The 19,116-nt window shown below is 35.5% G+C and overlaps 2 protein-coding genes across 54 annotated transcripts in view; one reads left to right on the forward strand and one right to left on the reverse strand.

Annotated features, from left to right (window-relative positions):
• The window catches only part of TFG (trafficking from ER to golgi regulator), a 28,798-nt gene extending 11,713 nt beyond the window's left edge, over positions 1–17,085 (forward strand). The window contains exons 4-8 of one of the 4 annotated variants that reach the window (XM_025989936.2): positions 2,104–2,250; positions 5,721–5,888; positions 9,402–9,542; positions 12,738–12,836; positions 16,260–17,085. In XM_025989936.2, the coding sequence (XP_025845721.1) occupies positions 2,104–2,250; positions 5,721–5,888; positions 9,402–9,542; positions 12,738–12,836; positions 16,260–16,642 (938 nt within the window). In that variant the 3' untranslated portion in view covers positions 16,643–17,085. The remainder of the gene's footprint in view (positions 1–2,103; positions 2,251–5,720; positions 5,889–9,401; positions 9,543–12,737; positions 12,837–16,259) is intronic. The other 3 variants (XM_025989937.2, XM_025989938.2, XM_072722143.1) reach the window with 3 other exon arrangements.
• Positions 17,086–17,363: 278 nt separating this feature from the next.
• ABI3BP (ABI family member 3 binding protein) overlaps positions 17,364–19,116 on the reverse strand; it is a 223,318-nt gene continuing 221,565 nt past the window's right edge. For all 50 annotated transcript variants that reach the window (XM_072722113.1, XM_072722100.1, XM_072721947.1 and 47 more), the window contains one exon: positions 17,364–18,558. In XM_072722113.1, coding sequence (XP_072578214.1) covers positions 18,443–18,558 — 116 coding nt within the window. In that variant the 3' untranslated portion in view covers positions 17,364–18,442. The remainder of the gene's footprint in view (positions 18,559–19,116) is intronic.

A 19,116-nucleotide genomic window follows, 5' to 3' on the forward strand; every position in this document is an offset into this window, starting at 1 on the left:
AGACTTGGTCTTATGCATCTAGCCATCAGGAAGGAGTATAGCTTTTTTAGTACATGTGGGCATTTATAAAAATTGACCATATAGTGGTTTTTCCAACAAATATCAATAGATATCAGAGAAGAGATATCTTAGAGGTTATATTCTCTGGCCTTATTAGAAACCACTGGACAAAAAAGATAGCACAGTCTATGGGACTTTTGAAGGAAAAAATACGCTTTTAAGTAACAAGTCAAAGAAGAAATTATAGTGGGAATTAGAAATAATTAGTAATGGTTTCTACATAATGAAGTTTTTGTAGAGTGTGCTAAAGCTAAACTTGAAGGGATATTTTGTAGTATTCAATACAAGAAGGACAAGTAACTTAGGAAAATAATACAGAGTAGAAGTGAGCTAGAAGTCAGGGAATTGATAGGATCAACAATTTTGAGAAGATACAAATTAGCAAACCTCTATTAAGATTAAAGTTAAGAAAAAAGGCTCAAATAAGCAATGTGAGGGATGAAAAAGGAGAATACTACAGATACATTGCAGTGAGGGAGGATGAATACTATGAACAGTGGGGTGTCTCAGTAAAAGTATTAGGATTTTTCATAGGCTTGGGTTTATGTTAGATGATTTTGGATAAGGTTCCAAGAAATGGGCCCTGCCCTTAGATTGGATGGTCCTGTGATTGGGTATCTTACTAATAAGTCTTATGCAGAAGCTGGAGGAATTAATTGAGGCTAAAGCTTCAGTTGGTAAAACAGCAGCCAGGGATGTTGGCCATTTTTGTGGTTTGGTGGTTATTCTTGTTTTGTCCGAGTTCTCCCATGAGTATTGCAGTGGCTCTGTTTTTGTCTTCATCTGTCACAGTCCCAGAGTATCTTCTGCGATTGTTAATGTTCTTTGAAATTGTTCATGTTCACCAGGAGAACACCGCAGCTTACTTGTGAGTGCCAGCCAGCCCAGCTTCTGGCAGTACTGAGGCCTGTCTTAGAGGACTAGGCCAGTTCCTAGTTGTCAGGAGCTGCTTTTCTTCTTTCTAGATATTAGAGAAAACCCAGTAATACCCTAAAAATGAGTAATAAATGGATGTAGTAGAAAATTGTATTGAACTTCCTCATAACTGTATATAGGGAGTGTGTAAAAATAGGGTTGTCTTCAAAGAACTTAGATTGGCTGTTTGATGTTTGCAACTCAGCAAAGAATCCCTGAACCTTTATTTTCAAATGGATTTTCTTTTTAATTTGTTGACTTGGGAATTTGTAATATGTGTACCAGCAGTGCATAAACTATTTTAGCTTAGTTTAATTTTTGAACTCCTATCTTGAAGCTTGCACTCAGAGCCTTGCTTTCCTTTTTTTTTTTTTTTTTTGTAAAGTAGCCTAAGTGGTGGTAGTTTTTTTTTTTTTTTTTTTTTGCTGGTTGAAGGATTTCTTTTATTTTTTTCCTTTTTTAGGTTATTTTGACTAACTGAGGTAATTGTCTTCATTTAAAACTCCAATGATTATTAAATATCTCTGACTTTTTATGGTTAGTATACTGCTTTTGGAAGTAACTACTTTGAAGGACAGTAGTGATTTGGATTCAAGAATTCTGCTTTTTTTTTTTTTTCTTTTTTTTAATAGGTTACTTTTTAGGTCAGTTATTTTAGGTGGCTATTTTTTTAGGTCAAAAATAAGCAAGGGGGATAACAGACCTGTTAGTCACGTTGTAGCTTTTAACATTATATGTATAGAATAAGGTGTTTATTATATTACTTCAAAAATATAAAAAGAACAGTTTGGAGAAAAAAGTGAGCTTTTGAAGGTACATAATTTCTATTAAAATATATATTAAAATTTTAGTTTATTGTAGTTTCTCCTAATAAAACTTTTTTTTAACCAACATTATCACAGTCCATAGATGTGCATCAACAAAGACTTATTAATGTTTGTTTTTTCAAAAAGTAAATTAGTATTAATTCTTTCCTTAAAAAGAGTTCTCATTTAAATGACATCATTTGGTATCTTGTTTTTGTTTCTCGTTTTAAAGAAATTACATTTGTTTTTCCTTATTGCTGTTATTGTGTTGATATGTTAAGAACATTGCCTAGTTTTAAGCAAATTAATGTTTTTATTCCAGTTAATGGCCAGCCAAGACCCCTTGAATCCAGTCAGGTGAAATATCTCCGTCGAGAGCTGATAGAACTGAGAAATAAAGTGAACCGCTTATTGGATAGCTTGGAACCACCTGGAGAGCCAGGACCTTCTGGCAGTATTCCTGAAAATGGTAGACTGTGAATCCATTTTATTCTGCTTTATTCTTCCTTTGTCTTTCTAAAAAAAATTTATTGTTATTATTTTAATTCCAATATTTAATTCCAATATAGTTTACAGTATTAATTTCGGGTGTATAATATAGTGATTCCATACATCAGCCAGTGCTCATTATGACAAGCAAATCCCCATCATCTGTTTAGCCCACCTCCCCTCTGGTAACCGTCAGTTCTCTGTAGTTAAGAATCTTTTTGGTTTCTTTTTTTTTTTCCCTTTGTTCATTTGTTTTCTTTCTTAAATTCCACATATGAGTGAAATGATATTTGTCTTTGACTTTTTGCCTAGCATTATACTCTATATATTAGTATCTTTTTGCAGATTTTTTTTTAAACTGTTTATGTAGGAGCACGTTGGCATCCTTGTTACCCTTTCTTATTTTTGCCTCTGTCCTTTAGGATTACCAGGAGGTTTTATTTTACTAATTCCTGGATCTCATTGTAAATCTACTAAAGAGCAGGACCAAAGAATCCCATTTTTAAAGTGCTCTTGGGTTGATTCTTTACAACTAGTCTTAAACCCCTGGGTTTATGAATAGGTCAGTTTTCAAACCCCTTTGACTCTTTTGAACCCTTTCCATTGTAATAATTACAGTGTAATTACAGTAATTTGGAATTGCAATAATTTCATGTGTTTTATGTGGCATATGAAGTAATTTTAAATAAATAACTTGAGATTTGTATGTTCAAATGGAAAATTGTAAAGTTTACTTAAACATAGTTTTTAATTATATATAAAGAAAAGCTTATTTTTTTCACTTTACAGATGATATGTAGTGTGTTTATATTAAGATAAAGTAAGATTTATTGACAAATTTGGAACTGACAAAGTTTTTGGACCAAATATATTTAAAAATGTAGACTGAAGTTTGTGTATTAGGGCTTGAAAGTAGATTTTGAAAAACTGCTTTCCTCAACTTTTAGTATTCTTAGATGTTGCACTTAAAAAACAAACTTGTTTTTGTTTTTGTTTCTTTTTTTACAATTTTTGTTTGCATATAAATTATATGCTTAAAGTTGCATTATGAAATAGTTTTATAGAGTCTGGATGACTGTGTATAAGGGACTTAATAGAAGATGATTTTGTGGGAAAGTGGCATTGTATAATCCTTGCAGCCATTAGATTCTCCTAGATTATATTTTTTGGCTCCATTTAAGTTTTGGAGTTGTTTTCTTTCTTTAGTTTAAATATAGTGTATATAAAACTGCATTTTCTTTAGTTTTCCTCTTCCTCTCTTCCTTCAGCTATGTGGAATTGTCTTAATGGTAGATTTTTAACAAATATTTGGTGATTAGTTATTTCTAGATCCACTTCTGTATTTCATTTTTTTTTTTAAAGATTTTATTTATTCCTGAGAGACACAGAGAGAGGGAGAGGCAGAGGCAGAGGCAGAGGGAGAAGCAGGCTCCATGTAGGGAGCCTGATGCGGGACTCGATCCTGGGACTCCGGGATCATGCCCTGGGCCCAAGGCAGACGCTCAACCACTGAGCCACCCAGGTGTCTCTACTTCTGTATTTCAAAGCATATTAGAGATTTGCTGAAATACTATAATAAGATCTTCCTGACCTTTTCTTGATGAAACTTTTAATATTTCAGTTCAAGGCAAATGGCCTTTTCTGAACCCTATCTCTCCAGACAAAAAGCTCCAACTTTAGTTCCAGAATCTGAAGAAAACTTTTGGCCATTTTGCCAGAGGAATTCATAGATGGCTGACACAACAACATTCGCTTATAATTTCAGAGGGTTTGAGCATCTGTAGAATATTATGTAACTTAGATGAAAATTCAACAAGTGTAGCTGGTACTGTGTAAAAATTACCTATAGTAGCTTATATTCTGCTGTAAGGAATAGAATTATAAGCTTTTACGTTTGGTGAAACAACCTTTCTGTTCACATAAAATAAACCCCCAAAAATGCTACACTAGAAACAGTCTAGACCACAAAATGGTGTTGTCAGCTGTGAGTACTCCTTAGAACAGTGTGGTTTGCCCTCACCTCAAAACATGTGGCTACCTATGTTCGTCAGTGGTCTGCCTCCGCAGTGATTCTTAGGTACTTGCTTTCCTCTCTGAGGAACATGATGTGTAGGCTACCTCGGGCACTGGATCTGCTGCGGTAGCCGGAGCAGCTAGTAGGAGCAGCTAGAAGGCTGGTAGGCATTATTGTGTTTCCTGATGGATTTAGTTTGTGGTAAGTGGAAGGATGCACAGACCATGAAGGGGGGAATAACTTACAAGATTGGTGTGATACACTTTTGGGCTATAGCCTTGGAATTAGGATTAGGAAGGAAATTGGTGAGGAAGATGAGTAACTGGTAGACTTATTTTAAAGGAGTACTTACGGCAGTTTTCTTTCAGAAATAGAGGAAATATTAGTGTAACCAGTGGAATCATAGGAATGAATAAGAGCTGCAAGCCCATGTGTGCTTATATTATACTTAGAGTTTTTCACAAGATAACCTAATAACTGATGTTCATTTATTTGCTTGGTAACAGGAAGAAAATAAAAAATTATTAATTGAGTAGATGGTTAGCAATATTCTTTTTATTTATTTGTTTTGTTTTTAATATCGTTTTGGTTTCAGGTTCCTATTTGTAAAATGTGGGTTATTCTTGAATCCCTTTTCTTTTACAACATAGTGGTACAAATGCCTGTTGAATACCTTAGTATCCTTAGAAGAAAAGCATAGTTTTAAATTGATCATGCTCATGTTTAAAATTTTATTTTTCTATTAAAAAAATTCATTATGGAAAAATGTACAAAAGTAGACATAATACTCTCAATCTTGTGAAACCCCCCCCCAACTAAAGTAATTGTCAGCTCATAGTATCCTGTTATCTAGACTCCCGTACATTTCCACCCCTCTTATTTTGAGCAAATCTCACACACATCATTCCAACTGTAAAGTATTTTAAGGGTGACATAACAAATTAAAAGGATTTGTTTAGTGTATTGGTTGGCTTGAGATTTCCATGTAATTAATGATGAACAAATAGACAAGTAGACGTAAAACATCAATGTTGATATCATAACTTCAGTTAAACTTCTTTATTCTTTTACAAAATGAAACATTAGTCCTCAGTGTATCTGGTAGTAGGATATATATAGATCATGGGGCTCCAAAAAAAGGGGCAAGTGTTTTTCTGTGTTAAGGAGCTTGTATTTCTTTTCCTCATCTAAAATTCTTAGGAAAGGAGGTAGATAATTTTTTTTTTAAGGCTGCTTTTTAAAATTTCTTTTTCATTATTTTTTATTCTGATTTTAAAAATTCAAGTGTCAAGAGGAAAGTAAAATTAACAATTATATTCAGAGATACTCTGAACATTTCAAGCTATGTACACATATATTTTTCCCTATTTTGTATTTTTTAGGCTTCATTGAGTATAGATAAAATGGAAACAAGTTTTTGTTTATTCCTCTCATAGATACTGTGGATGGTAGGGATGAAAAGCCTGCTGCTTCTGATTCTTCTGGAAAACAATCTACTCAGGTTATGGCAGCAAGTATGTCAGCTTTTGATCCTTTAAAAAACCAAGATGAAATCAATAAAAATGTCATGTCAGCGTTTGGCTTAACAGATGATCAGGTTTCAGGTAAGTTAGTTCCTTCCTCTTATCCTTCATTCCCTTTCTCCTTCCTTCTCCTTCTTTCCTTCTTTAATAGAAGGCTAACAGATACAGTGATGTGCACATATCTTAGGCGGTCAGTTCAGTAAATTTTTACTTTTGTGTGTATCTATATAAAACACCAAGCAAGATCAAGATCTAGATGATTTCCAGCACCTGGAAAACTTTCTTAGGCATTCTCCCTATCATAGAACCTGCTGTCCTTTAAAGAATAACCAGTTTAGTTTAGGTAAATTCTTTCAAAAGTAGAATTCAGAAAGTTTATTTATTTTTTTTAAAATCTGAACCGTTTTATAATCTTATTAAGGATTTGTTGTAGGATTTAAAGTACACTTGATGTCTTCTCTCTTTGGATGTTAAATTGGAGAAATTTAAATTTAAATGTAGGTTTCTGGTTAACTTGCTTTTGTGTAGAAAGTGCTCTTATGGAAATGGTTTTAATCTTAAAACAGCACTTATACTAGGATTTATTTTTATTTTTTGACTGTAACTTCTTCAGAATTTTTTCTGCTTTCTTTCTCTTTGGATTTTAATTATACATACAGCTCTAGAATTTTCATTTGATTGTATAGTTTTTTTCTTTTGAGGTTCCTTTGCATTAAGACTGTATTTCCCTGTAACTCATTGATGCATTTTTAATTCTTTAAAAATACAATTTTTTATTTTATTTTATTTATTTTTTAATTTTTATTTATTTATGATAGTCACAGAGAGAGAGAGAGAGAGAGAGAGAGAGGCAGAGACACAGGCAGAGGGAGAAGCAGGCTCCATGCACCGGGAGCCCGATGTGGGATTTGATCCCGGGTCTCCAGGATCGCGCCCTGGACCAAAGGCAGGCGCCAAACCGCTGCGCCACCCAGGGATCCCAAAAATACAATTTTTTAAAATAAAATATTTATAGTAGCTCTTAATGTTTGCTGCTTCATCCAACATCTGAGCCTATTTGGAGTCCACTTTCTTTTTCCTGCCTTTTTCTTTGATTGTGGGTCACGTTTTCCTGTTTCTTTGCATATCTGGTAATTTTTTATTGAAAACAGGACATTATGGTTAAAGTGGTGACTTGGGATTCTTTTAGGTTCCTTTGAGGGCTTTTTGTTATTGTTGCTCTGGCAGTGAGTTATTTTGTATGGATTCAAACTACTCATTCTTTGTCCCGGTGGAGCATACCAACTAATCTGTCTGCTCAGCCCTTTCAGTTCTTGGTGCGGCTTTTTTTTCCTGAGCTCTCTTATGTGTCTACCTCTTAATTTTATGACCAGCTGAGGATTTTGGGCAGAGCTTATACTTGGTTTTTAGGTCTCCCTCTTTTGGTGGCTCTCTTAATCCAGGGATTTTTTTTTTTTTCCCCTCAAATTTCCAGCTAGTTGGCTAGCCATGAAGCTAGCCATTATGGCTTTCTGCTGTTGGGGTTGCAGAGGTCAGGGCTTGTAATTCTTAGCCACTGTAATTCAATTGGGGGTAAACGTTTCTGGTTTCTGCTTAACATTTGGTTGACTTCCAGTGATTTCAAATAGTTGTTTTCTGCTATTTTGTCCAGGTTTTTAGTGGTTACCCCTTGACCACTTACTTTGCCATTATCAGTAACTGGAAATACAGGATTCAGTCTATTTTCTTTTTCTTTGAGACTTCTATGGGATTATTCACTAAAGAGAATTGTGTGAAATTCTCGAAAGACAAATATTAGTATATGATGTATGTTCTTGGTGAAAGACGACATCACACAAGTGATACATCTGAACTTAGAGCAACTGAAATTTGAGTGAATATGTCTTCTTGTTAAGCAATGGCAGATAGAGGAATAGTTATATATAAGGTCAGGCTTAAAATTTGGATTAGAATATAGTCTATGCCATACCAGAATAACATGATTAATATAATTCACATTATTTGAAGTAAGAAAAACTGTGCCCATTGAAAATGCCAGGATACTTTGTAGTTATTCATGTCTGCTGTTGGGAAAAGCTTGACTGTAATAGTGAATATGGACATTGGAAGGAGGAATAAAGTATTACAAAGATAGGTCGGCAACATTGACTAATAGGTTACATACAAGAGAGGAAAGAAGGATCAAAGTAATGTACTTTCTTAGGTCAGTGATAGTGTTTTTTGTAGGAAAATGTATGTATTTACGTACACATATGTAAGTATCAGTAACATGAGCACTTAACCCGTTTTACTCTGGTAGCCATCAATTTCTCTGCATTGCCACTCTGAATCCTAGCCTAGGTTCTTGTCAGTGCCTGGACTCTATTGGCCAGCCACACAGTTGCCTAATGAAGTGCTGAGTTCTGGGATGCACCAGTCTAGAGGGTAGAGGTTTGCCATCGGGGAACTTAGCTAAGTAATAGCAAGTCCCTATGTGGAATTTTCTAAATGGCTATCACTCACATAAGCTCTTGTGATATAATCTTATAAATATTTGCTGTAAGCTCTTGTTAGCTCCTGATCCCTACAGTAACCTTAATGAAGTAGAAATTAGTATTTCTCTTGTACAGATGAGGAAACTGAGGCACAGAAAGAGACGAGGTAGTATGTCCAGAGTAACAGAGCTACTAAGTGGCAACACTGGCATTTGAAACTAGGCAGTTTGGCTCCATAGTCCGTGCCTTTAACCACTCCTCTTATATTGCCCAACAGAAAGAACTTAAAAGAGTAAATAAACATCTACAGTTGTCCTCAGAGTGTCTTTATTGACTGTCACAGGATCAGAACTGTAGTAGATTCTCACCATTTACTTCTTTGTTCATTATTTTGGAAGACTTTGAGAGGTAGTCTTTGTGAGGCAGACAAAAAGAATCAGAAAGGAGCCTGGCCCAAATAGCTTGTGTAATCTAAGAGGAAGATGAGAGCTGTTCAGAAATGAGAAGTTGAAGTTGGTAAGGGTCATAATAAAAGTATACTTCAGAAAAAGTATGAGTGAAGAAGGTTTACTGGAAGTGTGGAGTAATAACTGGATGTAAAGAACATTATATTTAATACATGAAAATGGGACAGGAGGGAACGGTGATAAATGAAATGGAAGGTTAGTTTCAGCTAACAGGGGGCATGCAAGAGGAGGAATTGTGAGAAGTAGTGTTTGGATCCTTGACTACCAAACCAGAGGGTTGAACTTGATTTATGGGCAATGGAGGCCCATTGTAGAATGGAATACTTTTGCTTGACCTACAAAATGATTAGGTAACACGAAGTGGAGGATAGTGGTATTGCAGAGATGGGTTTTGATTTTTGCAGGGAGAGGAATATAACACTCTACACTGTATAGGGAAGGATTTCTAGTCATAGCTATGGATTCTTAGGAAGTGTGGAGCAAAGGAAGAAATGAAGTATATACATTCACTGTAAAAGGTTGCATTTGTGGTTATTGCTTGTTCTATAGTACTTTTGGTTTGAGTATCTTTTAACCAAACTTATTAATTGAGCTTGCTGGGGAAGGGAACTTCCCTATATTGGGAACTAAACTGATTTTTCATGATCATTTAGGGCCACCCAGTGCTCCTGCAGAAGACCGTTCAGGGACACCCGACAGCATTGCTTCCTCCTCCTCTGCAGCTCATCCACCAGGAGTTCAGCCACAGCAGCCACCATATACAGGAGCTCAGACACAAGCAGGTCAGAGTGAAGGTAAAATAGAAATAAGAGCACTTATTTGGGGAGGTAAATGTGCAGAGATGTTTATTGCAGCATTGTTGGTGATGCATGGTAAAGAGCTTACATAAGCATTCGTTTTATGAATACAGTTGTAGAAATTTCTGATTTACTGATATGGTATGCTTTTGGGTTAGAAGTCATATATGCTTCTGATTATTGTAAAAAAACAAAACCAAACCTGAAAAAGTGCTTATGTGAATGTAAATACATGACAAAAGGTCAGGAAGGATTCATACCAGTTACCAGTCAGTGGTAACCAGAGGGTCAGTGGTGACTCCCTGAGGTGGCTCTTCATTTTGCATAATACTTAGGTGCTGTTTTATTTCCTTTTCCCTCCTCTTCTTGCATCTGTATATTATTTTTGTAATTGGAAAGATTTTTAAAATAGAGGTAAAGCATAACTTAAGTGTAGTTTTTTGAAAGATAAATAGCCCTTTAAATTTTTGTGCAGTTAGCAATATGTCTTTTGTGGAAAAAAGTGTATTTTAAATCAGACTTGTCTTCTCTAGGTGAGGTGTCCTTGGATGAGCAATTTAATCTCTCTGGGTTTTACTATTCTCTCATTTAAATTACGAAAATTGGACAAAACTATTGGTATTAAAAGAATATCTCTAGAAATATAACTTGAAGGCTCTGTATTTAAACAGATAAAGGCGTTATTTCCATGGTTGAAGGGGATTGAGAGGCCACAGCAAGCTCAGGAGAGCAGACACCTGAAGTTTACAAACTGAACACCTTCCACTTTAAAACAAACACCAGGTGGTGCTCTAACTATTTGTATAAAGGGGTCAAGTAGGTGGTATGCTGTATTTTCAGCACCAGAAGCAAGTGACTGAGTTTTATCAATCATATTAAAAAAAAAAAAAAATTCACAGCCTAAAATGAATGCAGCATTTATATAATAGAATCGTAGTCATCTTGTGGCTCTATATTTAGTCTTCTTGTTGAATGAATGCTAGACAACATAGGGTCTAGCATGTGATAGTTGTCTGATGAGTGGGTAGTTTGGGAAGAATTTCTTACTGCTTCAGCCTCTTCTCAGCCAACTTTAGCTATAGTCTTTACTTTGTACCAAGATACAGTTGCCCTAACTGGAGCAAACTAGAACTGAAGCAGATGTGGGCTGAAACAAGGAGTAAAAGCAGAGTTTTGATGGGATGGGAGTTTAGTGGCTACTTAAATTCCATAAAATGGGCCTTGGAATTGTAAATATTTTTCCTAAGAATTTTATTCTTAATATGTTCTTCAGGTGAACTGACATTGGTGTTTTTTTTAGAAAAAAATTCCATCTTAAGCAGTGTATACTGTTGTAGAATGGCAGTTGGAAGGACAATTGTACCAAATAATGTTTGCTGTTCACTTCTAAAGGAATGGGATTTAATGCTTTCTTAGTGTCTCACATTATTCTATTGGGTTTATTTTAATTGAAAAATTATTTTCAAGTAGGTAAAAATTTGAAAATATAAAAGGATAAATAGTGAAAAATCAAATATTGTCTCTCCTACCTCTGACCCCTAGCAACCAGGTTCCTTTTTCCAGAGGCATCCAGTTAATACTGTCTGATACTTGTTGAATTCTTTAGGATGGCTTTGATTGTGTGCCTTGCTGAAACTCTTTAAGTTTACACTAGAAAAATGGCATAGTTATTAATATGTGACCTCAGTCAGTAGCATTTTGGAGGTGAATCTCTAGATCAATTCTCTCCAGAAGAAATACAGTGGAAGACATAAGTAATTTTTTAATTCATCACATTTAAGAAAGTTTTTACAGTAAAACTAATGTTAGACATTTTGCTTAATCCTGTATCTGGCATATCAACATGTAGTTATCGTTATTAATGTTTGCATTCTATTTTTTGTACTGCACATTAGAAATCTGGGGTGTGACACCAATTTGAAACACTTCAACAACCTAATATGTTATAGTTCAGCTATATTTCTGGTGCTTAGTAGTTGTATGTGGCTAGTGCCTATCATGTTGGATAGCACAGTCTAGGTTAAGATACCAGTTATTTATAGGATGAATTATAGGCTTTTAATGAATACTTTTTCACATATGATGTATAATGAGTCCCTGATATCACCAGTTAGATCAGTTGCTGATTAGAATTTGAATAGAGGGACGCCTGGGTGGCTTAGTGGTTGAGCTCAAGGCATGATCCCAGGTCCAGAGATCGCGTTCAGCATCGGGCTTTCTGCAAGGAGCCTGCTTCTCCACTCTTTCTCTGTCTCTGCCTCTTTCTGTGTGTCTCATGAATAAATAAATAAAATCTTAAAAAAAAAGTTTTTAAAAAGTTAAGAAAAAAACAGTTACACTTTAGAATCATTGTTGGCAACAGCCTATTATGTGGAGCCTTAATCTCAGCCTTTTTGATGATACCTAAGCTTATATTTATCTTAAATGAAATAATGTGTACAGAACTTCTTTTAAACTAAAGTTGTAGAGTTTTGTTTGCATCCCAGTAATGGTTCATACTAGCTGTATTGACTTGAGGTAAATTGCTTCATTTTTCTGTATCTGTATAGGGATTGCTAGTAAGGGTTTACTTTTTCCCTCCTATGTATTTATTCTGTTCTTTGCTCATTTTTGTATTGTAGAGTTAATCATTCTAATTTCTCAGAATCTATTATCATAATGCTGTACATATTTTTTCCTTTTGATTATATTTCTGGTCACTTCTGTCCTGAAATTTAGTTAGGAAATACAATCTGGGATTAAGGTGGTATCTTCCAAGGTAACAAAGGTTCAAGCCTTTAGAATAAATATGGTGTTTTGGGAGAGATTTAGAAGCTATCAGTTATATTTGTTCCTTTTCTCAGATTTTTACTTCGTGATTTTTGACTTGGTTGATTTTTACTGAACATTAGCAGTACATATCTGTTGGCAGTTGGGTTTGAAAGCATTTGTTTTTCTGGAATTTATGAAGTGACCAGAAAAGTGTTATTTGCTGCTGCTGAGAGTTCTCTGCAGTCAATTCACAGCAGAGCAGCTATGTTTGCTCTGTAGATATTCTTGTACTTAGTAGCATTTAAAGGGGGAACAGACCCATTCTTGTGTCTTGTTACCAAGTGTACTTACGTGTTTGGATGGGGAGAGAATGAGATGTGCCTTAAAAATATTTCTCTCTGCCAAATTAAACCTGCCTCTTTTCCTTGACTTGTTTTTTAGGCCAGATGTACCAGCAGTACCCGCAACAGGCCGGCTATGGTGCTCAGCAGCCCCAGGCGCCGCCTCAGCCGCCACAGCAGTATGGTATTCAGTATTCAGGTGAGCATGTGTGCAGAGGGAGATGACTCACGGATTTTGAGCTATTTCTGTACCCATTAAACTTTAATCCTTTCCTCTGTTAAGGTTTGGTTTATAATACTTACATTGCTATAGGAGGTATTAAGTATTGATTTGTTGGAGGAGATAACATTTATTTTTAAATATTTTGCATAAACATTTTATTGTAAATCAACATTTCAGTCAAGAGTCATAATAGATAATTTTGTATAACTTGTATGAAAGCATTTTTAACACAAGCTATTTCGTACTGATAGGACCTGCTTTTCTCTTAGGTGACTTAGAACTGCAAAAATGCAAGACTTATTTCCTCCCATTCTATGTCACACATAATTCCAGTGTACTGTAAAAATATTAACATTTTCCTTATACATGAAAAGAGTCTTGGTTAAATAGGAACCAAAATAAGCTGCTTAGGTTTTTAAATATCCCTGAGTATGTAGGAATACTGAAAATAGGCCAAAAAAATCGACTTGTGTCAAATGTAATCCAGGCAGCTTAAGAACGTTGGATATGGTTGTTTTAAATAGGCATCCTGGGTATTTTCTTTTACCTTCTGTCCACTGAAGATTACCCATATTTAAATATGAAATCTCTCTAGTGTAGCTTTGACCGTGATGATTGTAAATCAGGTAATTTTACATTTGTTATGTCAAAAAGTTTATGCTTAACTCTTGTTTTGCATCCAAAGATTTAAGTATCAAAAGGTCATATAATTAAAAATAGCTTATCTAAGTTGAATCTTGCCAGAATTCTATTTTACGGAGTTTATATATATAGTTCAACTAGAGCAGGAATTAGCAGGCTGTTACCATGCGCCAAATATGGCATGTCACCTGTTTTTGTGAATTAAGTGTTATTGGAATACATCTACACCCATTCATTGCTGTGCTGTTGCTCTGTAATGGCAGAGCTGAGTAGTTGCAACAGAGACAGTGTGGCCCACAAAACCTAGGATATTTACGCAGAAGCTGTTCACAGAAGTATGTCATGACTCCTGAACTAGACCTTAAAATTCTATCTTTAATTGGAATTTTGACATACTTTAATGCATATAGTGAGTTCTATTTGGATTGTATTTGCTATAGTGTGATTGAACGTGTAGTTGGTAGTTTTTAATTATGGAAAGCAGGTAGGATGAGTTTAAGCCTGGATTATGATAATATTAGGGTTATTTTAGGTTTGAAGTTCTTTAAAGTCAGAGTGTTAGAAATTATATAATTTGTAGAAATACTAGATACCAGAGCTAAAAAGACATAGTCATCATTGTAATCCAGGGGATTTACTCCTCTGTGCTTCAGAATCACCTGGAGAGCTTTTTTTTGAAAGTTAAGGTGCCTAAGCCCTACTCCCAGATATTTTGTTTCACTTGGTTAGGAGTGGGACTCAGGCTTGGATACTTTTAAAAGCATTGCAGGTCATTCTAAAGTGCAGACAAGGTTGGAAATGATTTGTCCTTGTGTTACCCACTTACATTATAAATGAAGCAGTTAGGGCTCAAAGAGGTTTTGACACATGGACACGCAGCTCCTCTGGTGGGGGAGCCCTGTCAGAGCCAGTGTACACTTGACTTTGCTGCTAATCGCTTCTGTCATTCTTTGTTCTCCCACCAGGGCCAATGGTAGCAGGCTTAGCTGCCACAAAAGGCTAGATAAAATTATTTTAGGCTTCGTGGATCATATGATCCCTTGTCCTACACTACTCATTAATTTCCTTAAAAATCACGTAATTTCCATTTCTTGAGATTTTGTTGTTCTTCACCAAAGTTGTTTTTCAAGGGAGAGGGTGGGGCTAGGAGAGAAACGAGACACATAATAGAAGCATTGCCACATTATGATCAAAGACTAACGGGTTGCTAAATGAAGTGGCATTTTAGGCCCATAGCAGTTATTACTCCCTCTGTTGAGAAATAAGTAAAGATCTGGTTGTTCCCAGACTCAGTTAAAAAGCCAGTTAAAATTTCAGTTGCCAGGATGAAAAGGCAGCATTTTTTTGCTCATAGTCTTACCTTGTATGTACACATTGTTTCAGTATGAATGCTGAGTCCTTCTGTTTCTCCAAAAACTTACAGTAAAAAAAATTAAGCAAATTTTATGTAGGGGATAGAAGCTATATGACATTCAAGATTTTTATCATGAACTGACTTCAGTATTTGGATGCTACCATAAGTAAAATGCCTTGGATACTTGATTTACCTACTAAAAGTTAAGCTTGTTCTTAATGATTTTATTAGTCAGGGTCTTCATTCGAGTAAAGTTTAGTTTTCAAATCATCATTTTTGTATTTCTGATCCCACTAGTCCTATTAACTTGAATTTGATTGGGAGATGTGGAAATAGTCAACTAAACACTGCTCGGAGACTGTAAATGGTGGTGGTAACATTGGACCATTTTTGACACTGTTGGTTTGGCAGTTTCCCTCTGACCTTTTCCAGTTTTACTCATGGACTATGTCAAAAAGGTTTCTTTCATGAGTAAATTTTGAACCCAGGTTCAAGGTGAGTTCAGAATATACTCCAATTCATTCAATCCTTTTTTTTTTTAAATGCAGGGTTGTACATATTTTAATAATTTTCTTATGTATCTGGTATTTAATGCTGACAGGATTCCAGTCATTGGAGAGGTTTCATTGCAAGTAGCTGCAGGTGTGTTTCATGGTAGAGATAAAAGTTTTTAGTGAAGCAGACTTGTTATTTTAAAAAAATTTACATCCTAGTAAATAATGAATATAGCTATTGATATTGTGGGGCAGTATGGTATGCTTTTTATGTGTTATGCTGTTACTCCTAAGTCAAAATTCTGAGTTATAAAGGCAAAACGTCAGATACCAAATCTAAAAGATTTTAAGGATTGTGAAAATGGGTAATGCTTATTCTTAAATGGCTTATTTTTTATAGAGTGAACTTTAAAGCCTCTTATTAGTACAGTAAGATGTATTTGTAGCACCATTGCTTTGTTTAAAAATATTCATTGTCTCAATGTGTTTTTACTTGGTACACTTGTTAAATAGGCCTTCCCTCCACTCCAGGTTAATGACTAGCTTTACGTTAATTCCTGCATTGATCATTTGAGCATCTGTTCTATACTAGGAATTATACTAGAACAGGTATTTGCTCTTAGGGATTATGTAGTATAGAAACGTTTGTAATGAAGAAATAGGTAGTGGTTTCAATTTAGATTAGATGGTTTCAAAAATTGTGTAGAAAAATACCCTTTTTTGATACTCCTTGGTTTTGAAGTAACATGATATGATGGAATATACTACTCTACTTGTTATATAAATACTTAGGAATAAGCGTTTAAATTTCTCTTTTTTTTTGTCCAAAGCAGTAAGACTAATTCTCTGGAAAACTTTTCACTGAAAGGAAAGTAAGCTATATATGTACTTTATATTTTGCCTTTTCAGCAGGCTATAGTCAGCAGACTGGACCCCAACAACCTCAGCAGTTCCAGGGATATGGCCAGCAACCAGCTTCCCAGGCACCAGCTCCTGCCTTTGCTGGCCAGCCTCAACAGCTGTCTGCTCAACCACCACAGCAGTACCAGGCGAGCAGTTACCCTCCACAAACTTACACTACCCAAACTTCTCAGCCTGCCAATTACACTGTGCCCCCTGCCTCACAACCTGGAATGGCTCCAAGCCAACCTGGGGCCTATCAACCAAGACCAGGTTTTACTCCACCTCCTGGAAGTACCATGACTCCACCTCCTAGTGGGCCTAACCCTTATGCACGCACCCGCCCTCCCTTTGGTCAGGGCTATACCAAACCTGGACCTGGTTATCGATAAAGAGGCTCAGCTACACTGATGAATGTAGCTGATAGCTCTTAGCCTCCCAAAAGACTCCAATACTACTATTTTAATTTGTATTGAAATTGAGAAATTTAAAAAAGCAGAGCATTTTTTTATGATATCATTGTTGCTGTTAATTGAAAGTATAATTTGCTGGAATACAAAAAGACCAAAATGAAAGTTTTTTTTTCTTCCCTTGCTTAAAAGTGTAGCAGCTGCCTAGTTATTTTGGAACACTACTCTGATGTGTGTAAAGTGATTGACTTTCTAGCTTGCCTTGTCCAGAGGATATTAAAACGCTAGGTTGAAGTTTAGCCATCTTAACTTGGCTTTTTATTAACATGATGTACTAAAATAAATAGATCCCTTTGAGAAGACAACTAGGTATTATGTACAAAATGTAACATTGATAGGTTAATAAAGATAATTGAACCCATTAATGGTCTTGTATATGTTAATGACTAAATTAGATTACATAAGGAAAAACATATTTTCTATTTCAAGAAACCCGGTGCCATTTGAGTTTTGTCCTGACTTTGAAAGAAATGGATTTAATAGTCCTTGGTTTAAAACAATGAAACTTCTTTAAAATAGGTTTCAGAGGAAGATAACAACATTATATATAAACAAAACAGATACCAGGGGGGTTGGGTAGATCCTGAAAAATCTATGATGTCTCTTTTTAGACTTGAATCATTCAGAAATGAAGAACTCAGTCTTAAAAAAACTACATCTCTTTATTGCAGAGTTGATACTTGCTTGAAAAATACAAAACATAGCGTTGATAAAATTGAAGCATGTTGAAGGGTAAGCAGAGGAAAGGTCCTTTCAGAAAGAAAGAGGCCAACAAATGCAGCATTCCCATGTCCCTCCCCAAATGAAGGACTTTTTTAAAGTAAGAGATTTTCATTACATTTTCTGATACATTCACTTCTAGGGGTCTTAGGTATTAAAAAAAAAAAAGTACAGACTCTAAAATGGTAGGGATGTCATGTGGTATTTTTGTGCTCAGACTTCACATTCAGTCTACGTTCAGCTTCATCAGAATTACATTAACAATAGTAGGAAGACAGCTGCTTAAAGGGATAGTTTGACAAAGTACATTCAGACATGGTAACATGGGTAAAGAAAGAACAAAAATGTTTTGAAGAGATCAGGTATTCGGTATGCAGCTGAAATCAAATTGAATAATTCAAACAATCTTTTCAGTACTTTGCAAAGATTTAAGGACATGTATGTCAGCACGAGTGCTTAACTATTGAAATGCTTCAGGAAAGCCATTTGGCTAGTGCTAAAAATTTGAAGTTTAAATAAGTGTGAATATTAGGACCTCCCCCCCCCCCCCCCCAGATACAAATGCTGAAGATGATTTGATCTAATAAGTTAAACCAAGTTGAGATTTGTGGAATTAACTCACCAGGAAGAAGCATACACTTTAATAAAAGTATTTTTTTAAGTATATTAGTTTTTGATGTTAAATTTGTTATAAAAGTATCTCAAAACATTACAACAGTGCGATAAATAATATACAAATGATCTCTTAAAATACCATGAATTAGGGAGCCAGCTTCCCTAAAAATGTTACTGTTAATGTCAATATCTTGTTTTCTTAAAATGATTTTGTAAAACCTGATAAATATTCTCAGCAATATTTCTAATAAACATCTACTATTGCTATTAAACTTTAATACATAGTAAACATAACAGCTTTAAATGAATGTGACCAATACTATAGTGTTTCCAATTACTTCTTTGCCACGGTAAAACAGAAGGCACTTTTGATCATGATTGCAGCATCTACCATTTTCCAGGAATTGTGGTCCCACACTCATACCACTGGACGTAATTGATTTGGGTGTGACCACCTATTTCTCCAAATTGGACAGGTTCCTGACGAACTGCTCTGAAATAGCCTAAGGAGGAAAATAATTTCATTTTAATAGCTGCTATATTTTTGCCCTCACCATTCACATATTGAAGGGTGTCCTCGAAGGGCTGAATGTTACTCTAGGTGACATGGTCGTATTTTAGAAAAGGGATAGCAACAGAGAGCCTGGTGTCTTCCCTGAGGTGGAAATGGCTGGCCAGACCTGAGGGGCACCTGAAACTCCTCTGACCTCTGCCTTAACAAGGTGGGATGAGCTGGTTGGTAGTGTCTGAGAGACAGGGCTGAAAAGGGGCAGGAGCCAGAGGGCTTTCATGTTTTGAGTGTCAGTGACCATGTTCAGTAAAAAGAAGGGGGTAGTTCAACGAACGATAAGTTGCTAAAAATTACACTTCGGTGAAATCTTCCTTCAAGGACTCTACAAATGTTGCTGCGAGTGTAAAATGTCATGGCGGTATCACACTTCATAGCGTGTTTTATATCCGATTCCTGAGCAGTTTCAGTTTCCTGTTAATAGGTTCACCGGTAAAAACACCAGCCATGGTAAAAGAGGACTTAAATGCCATTGAACGAAATGTGTGGCTGA

This window comes from Vulpes vulpes, chromosome 1, assembly GCF_048418805.1.
Source record: "Vulpes vulpes isolate BD-2025 chromosome 1, VulVul3, whole genome shotgun sequence".
Classification (NCBI taxonomy): domain Eukaryota; kingdom Metazoa; phylum Chordata; class Mammalia; order Carnivora; family Canidae; genus Vulpes; species Vulpes vulpes.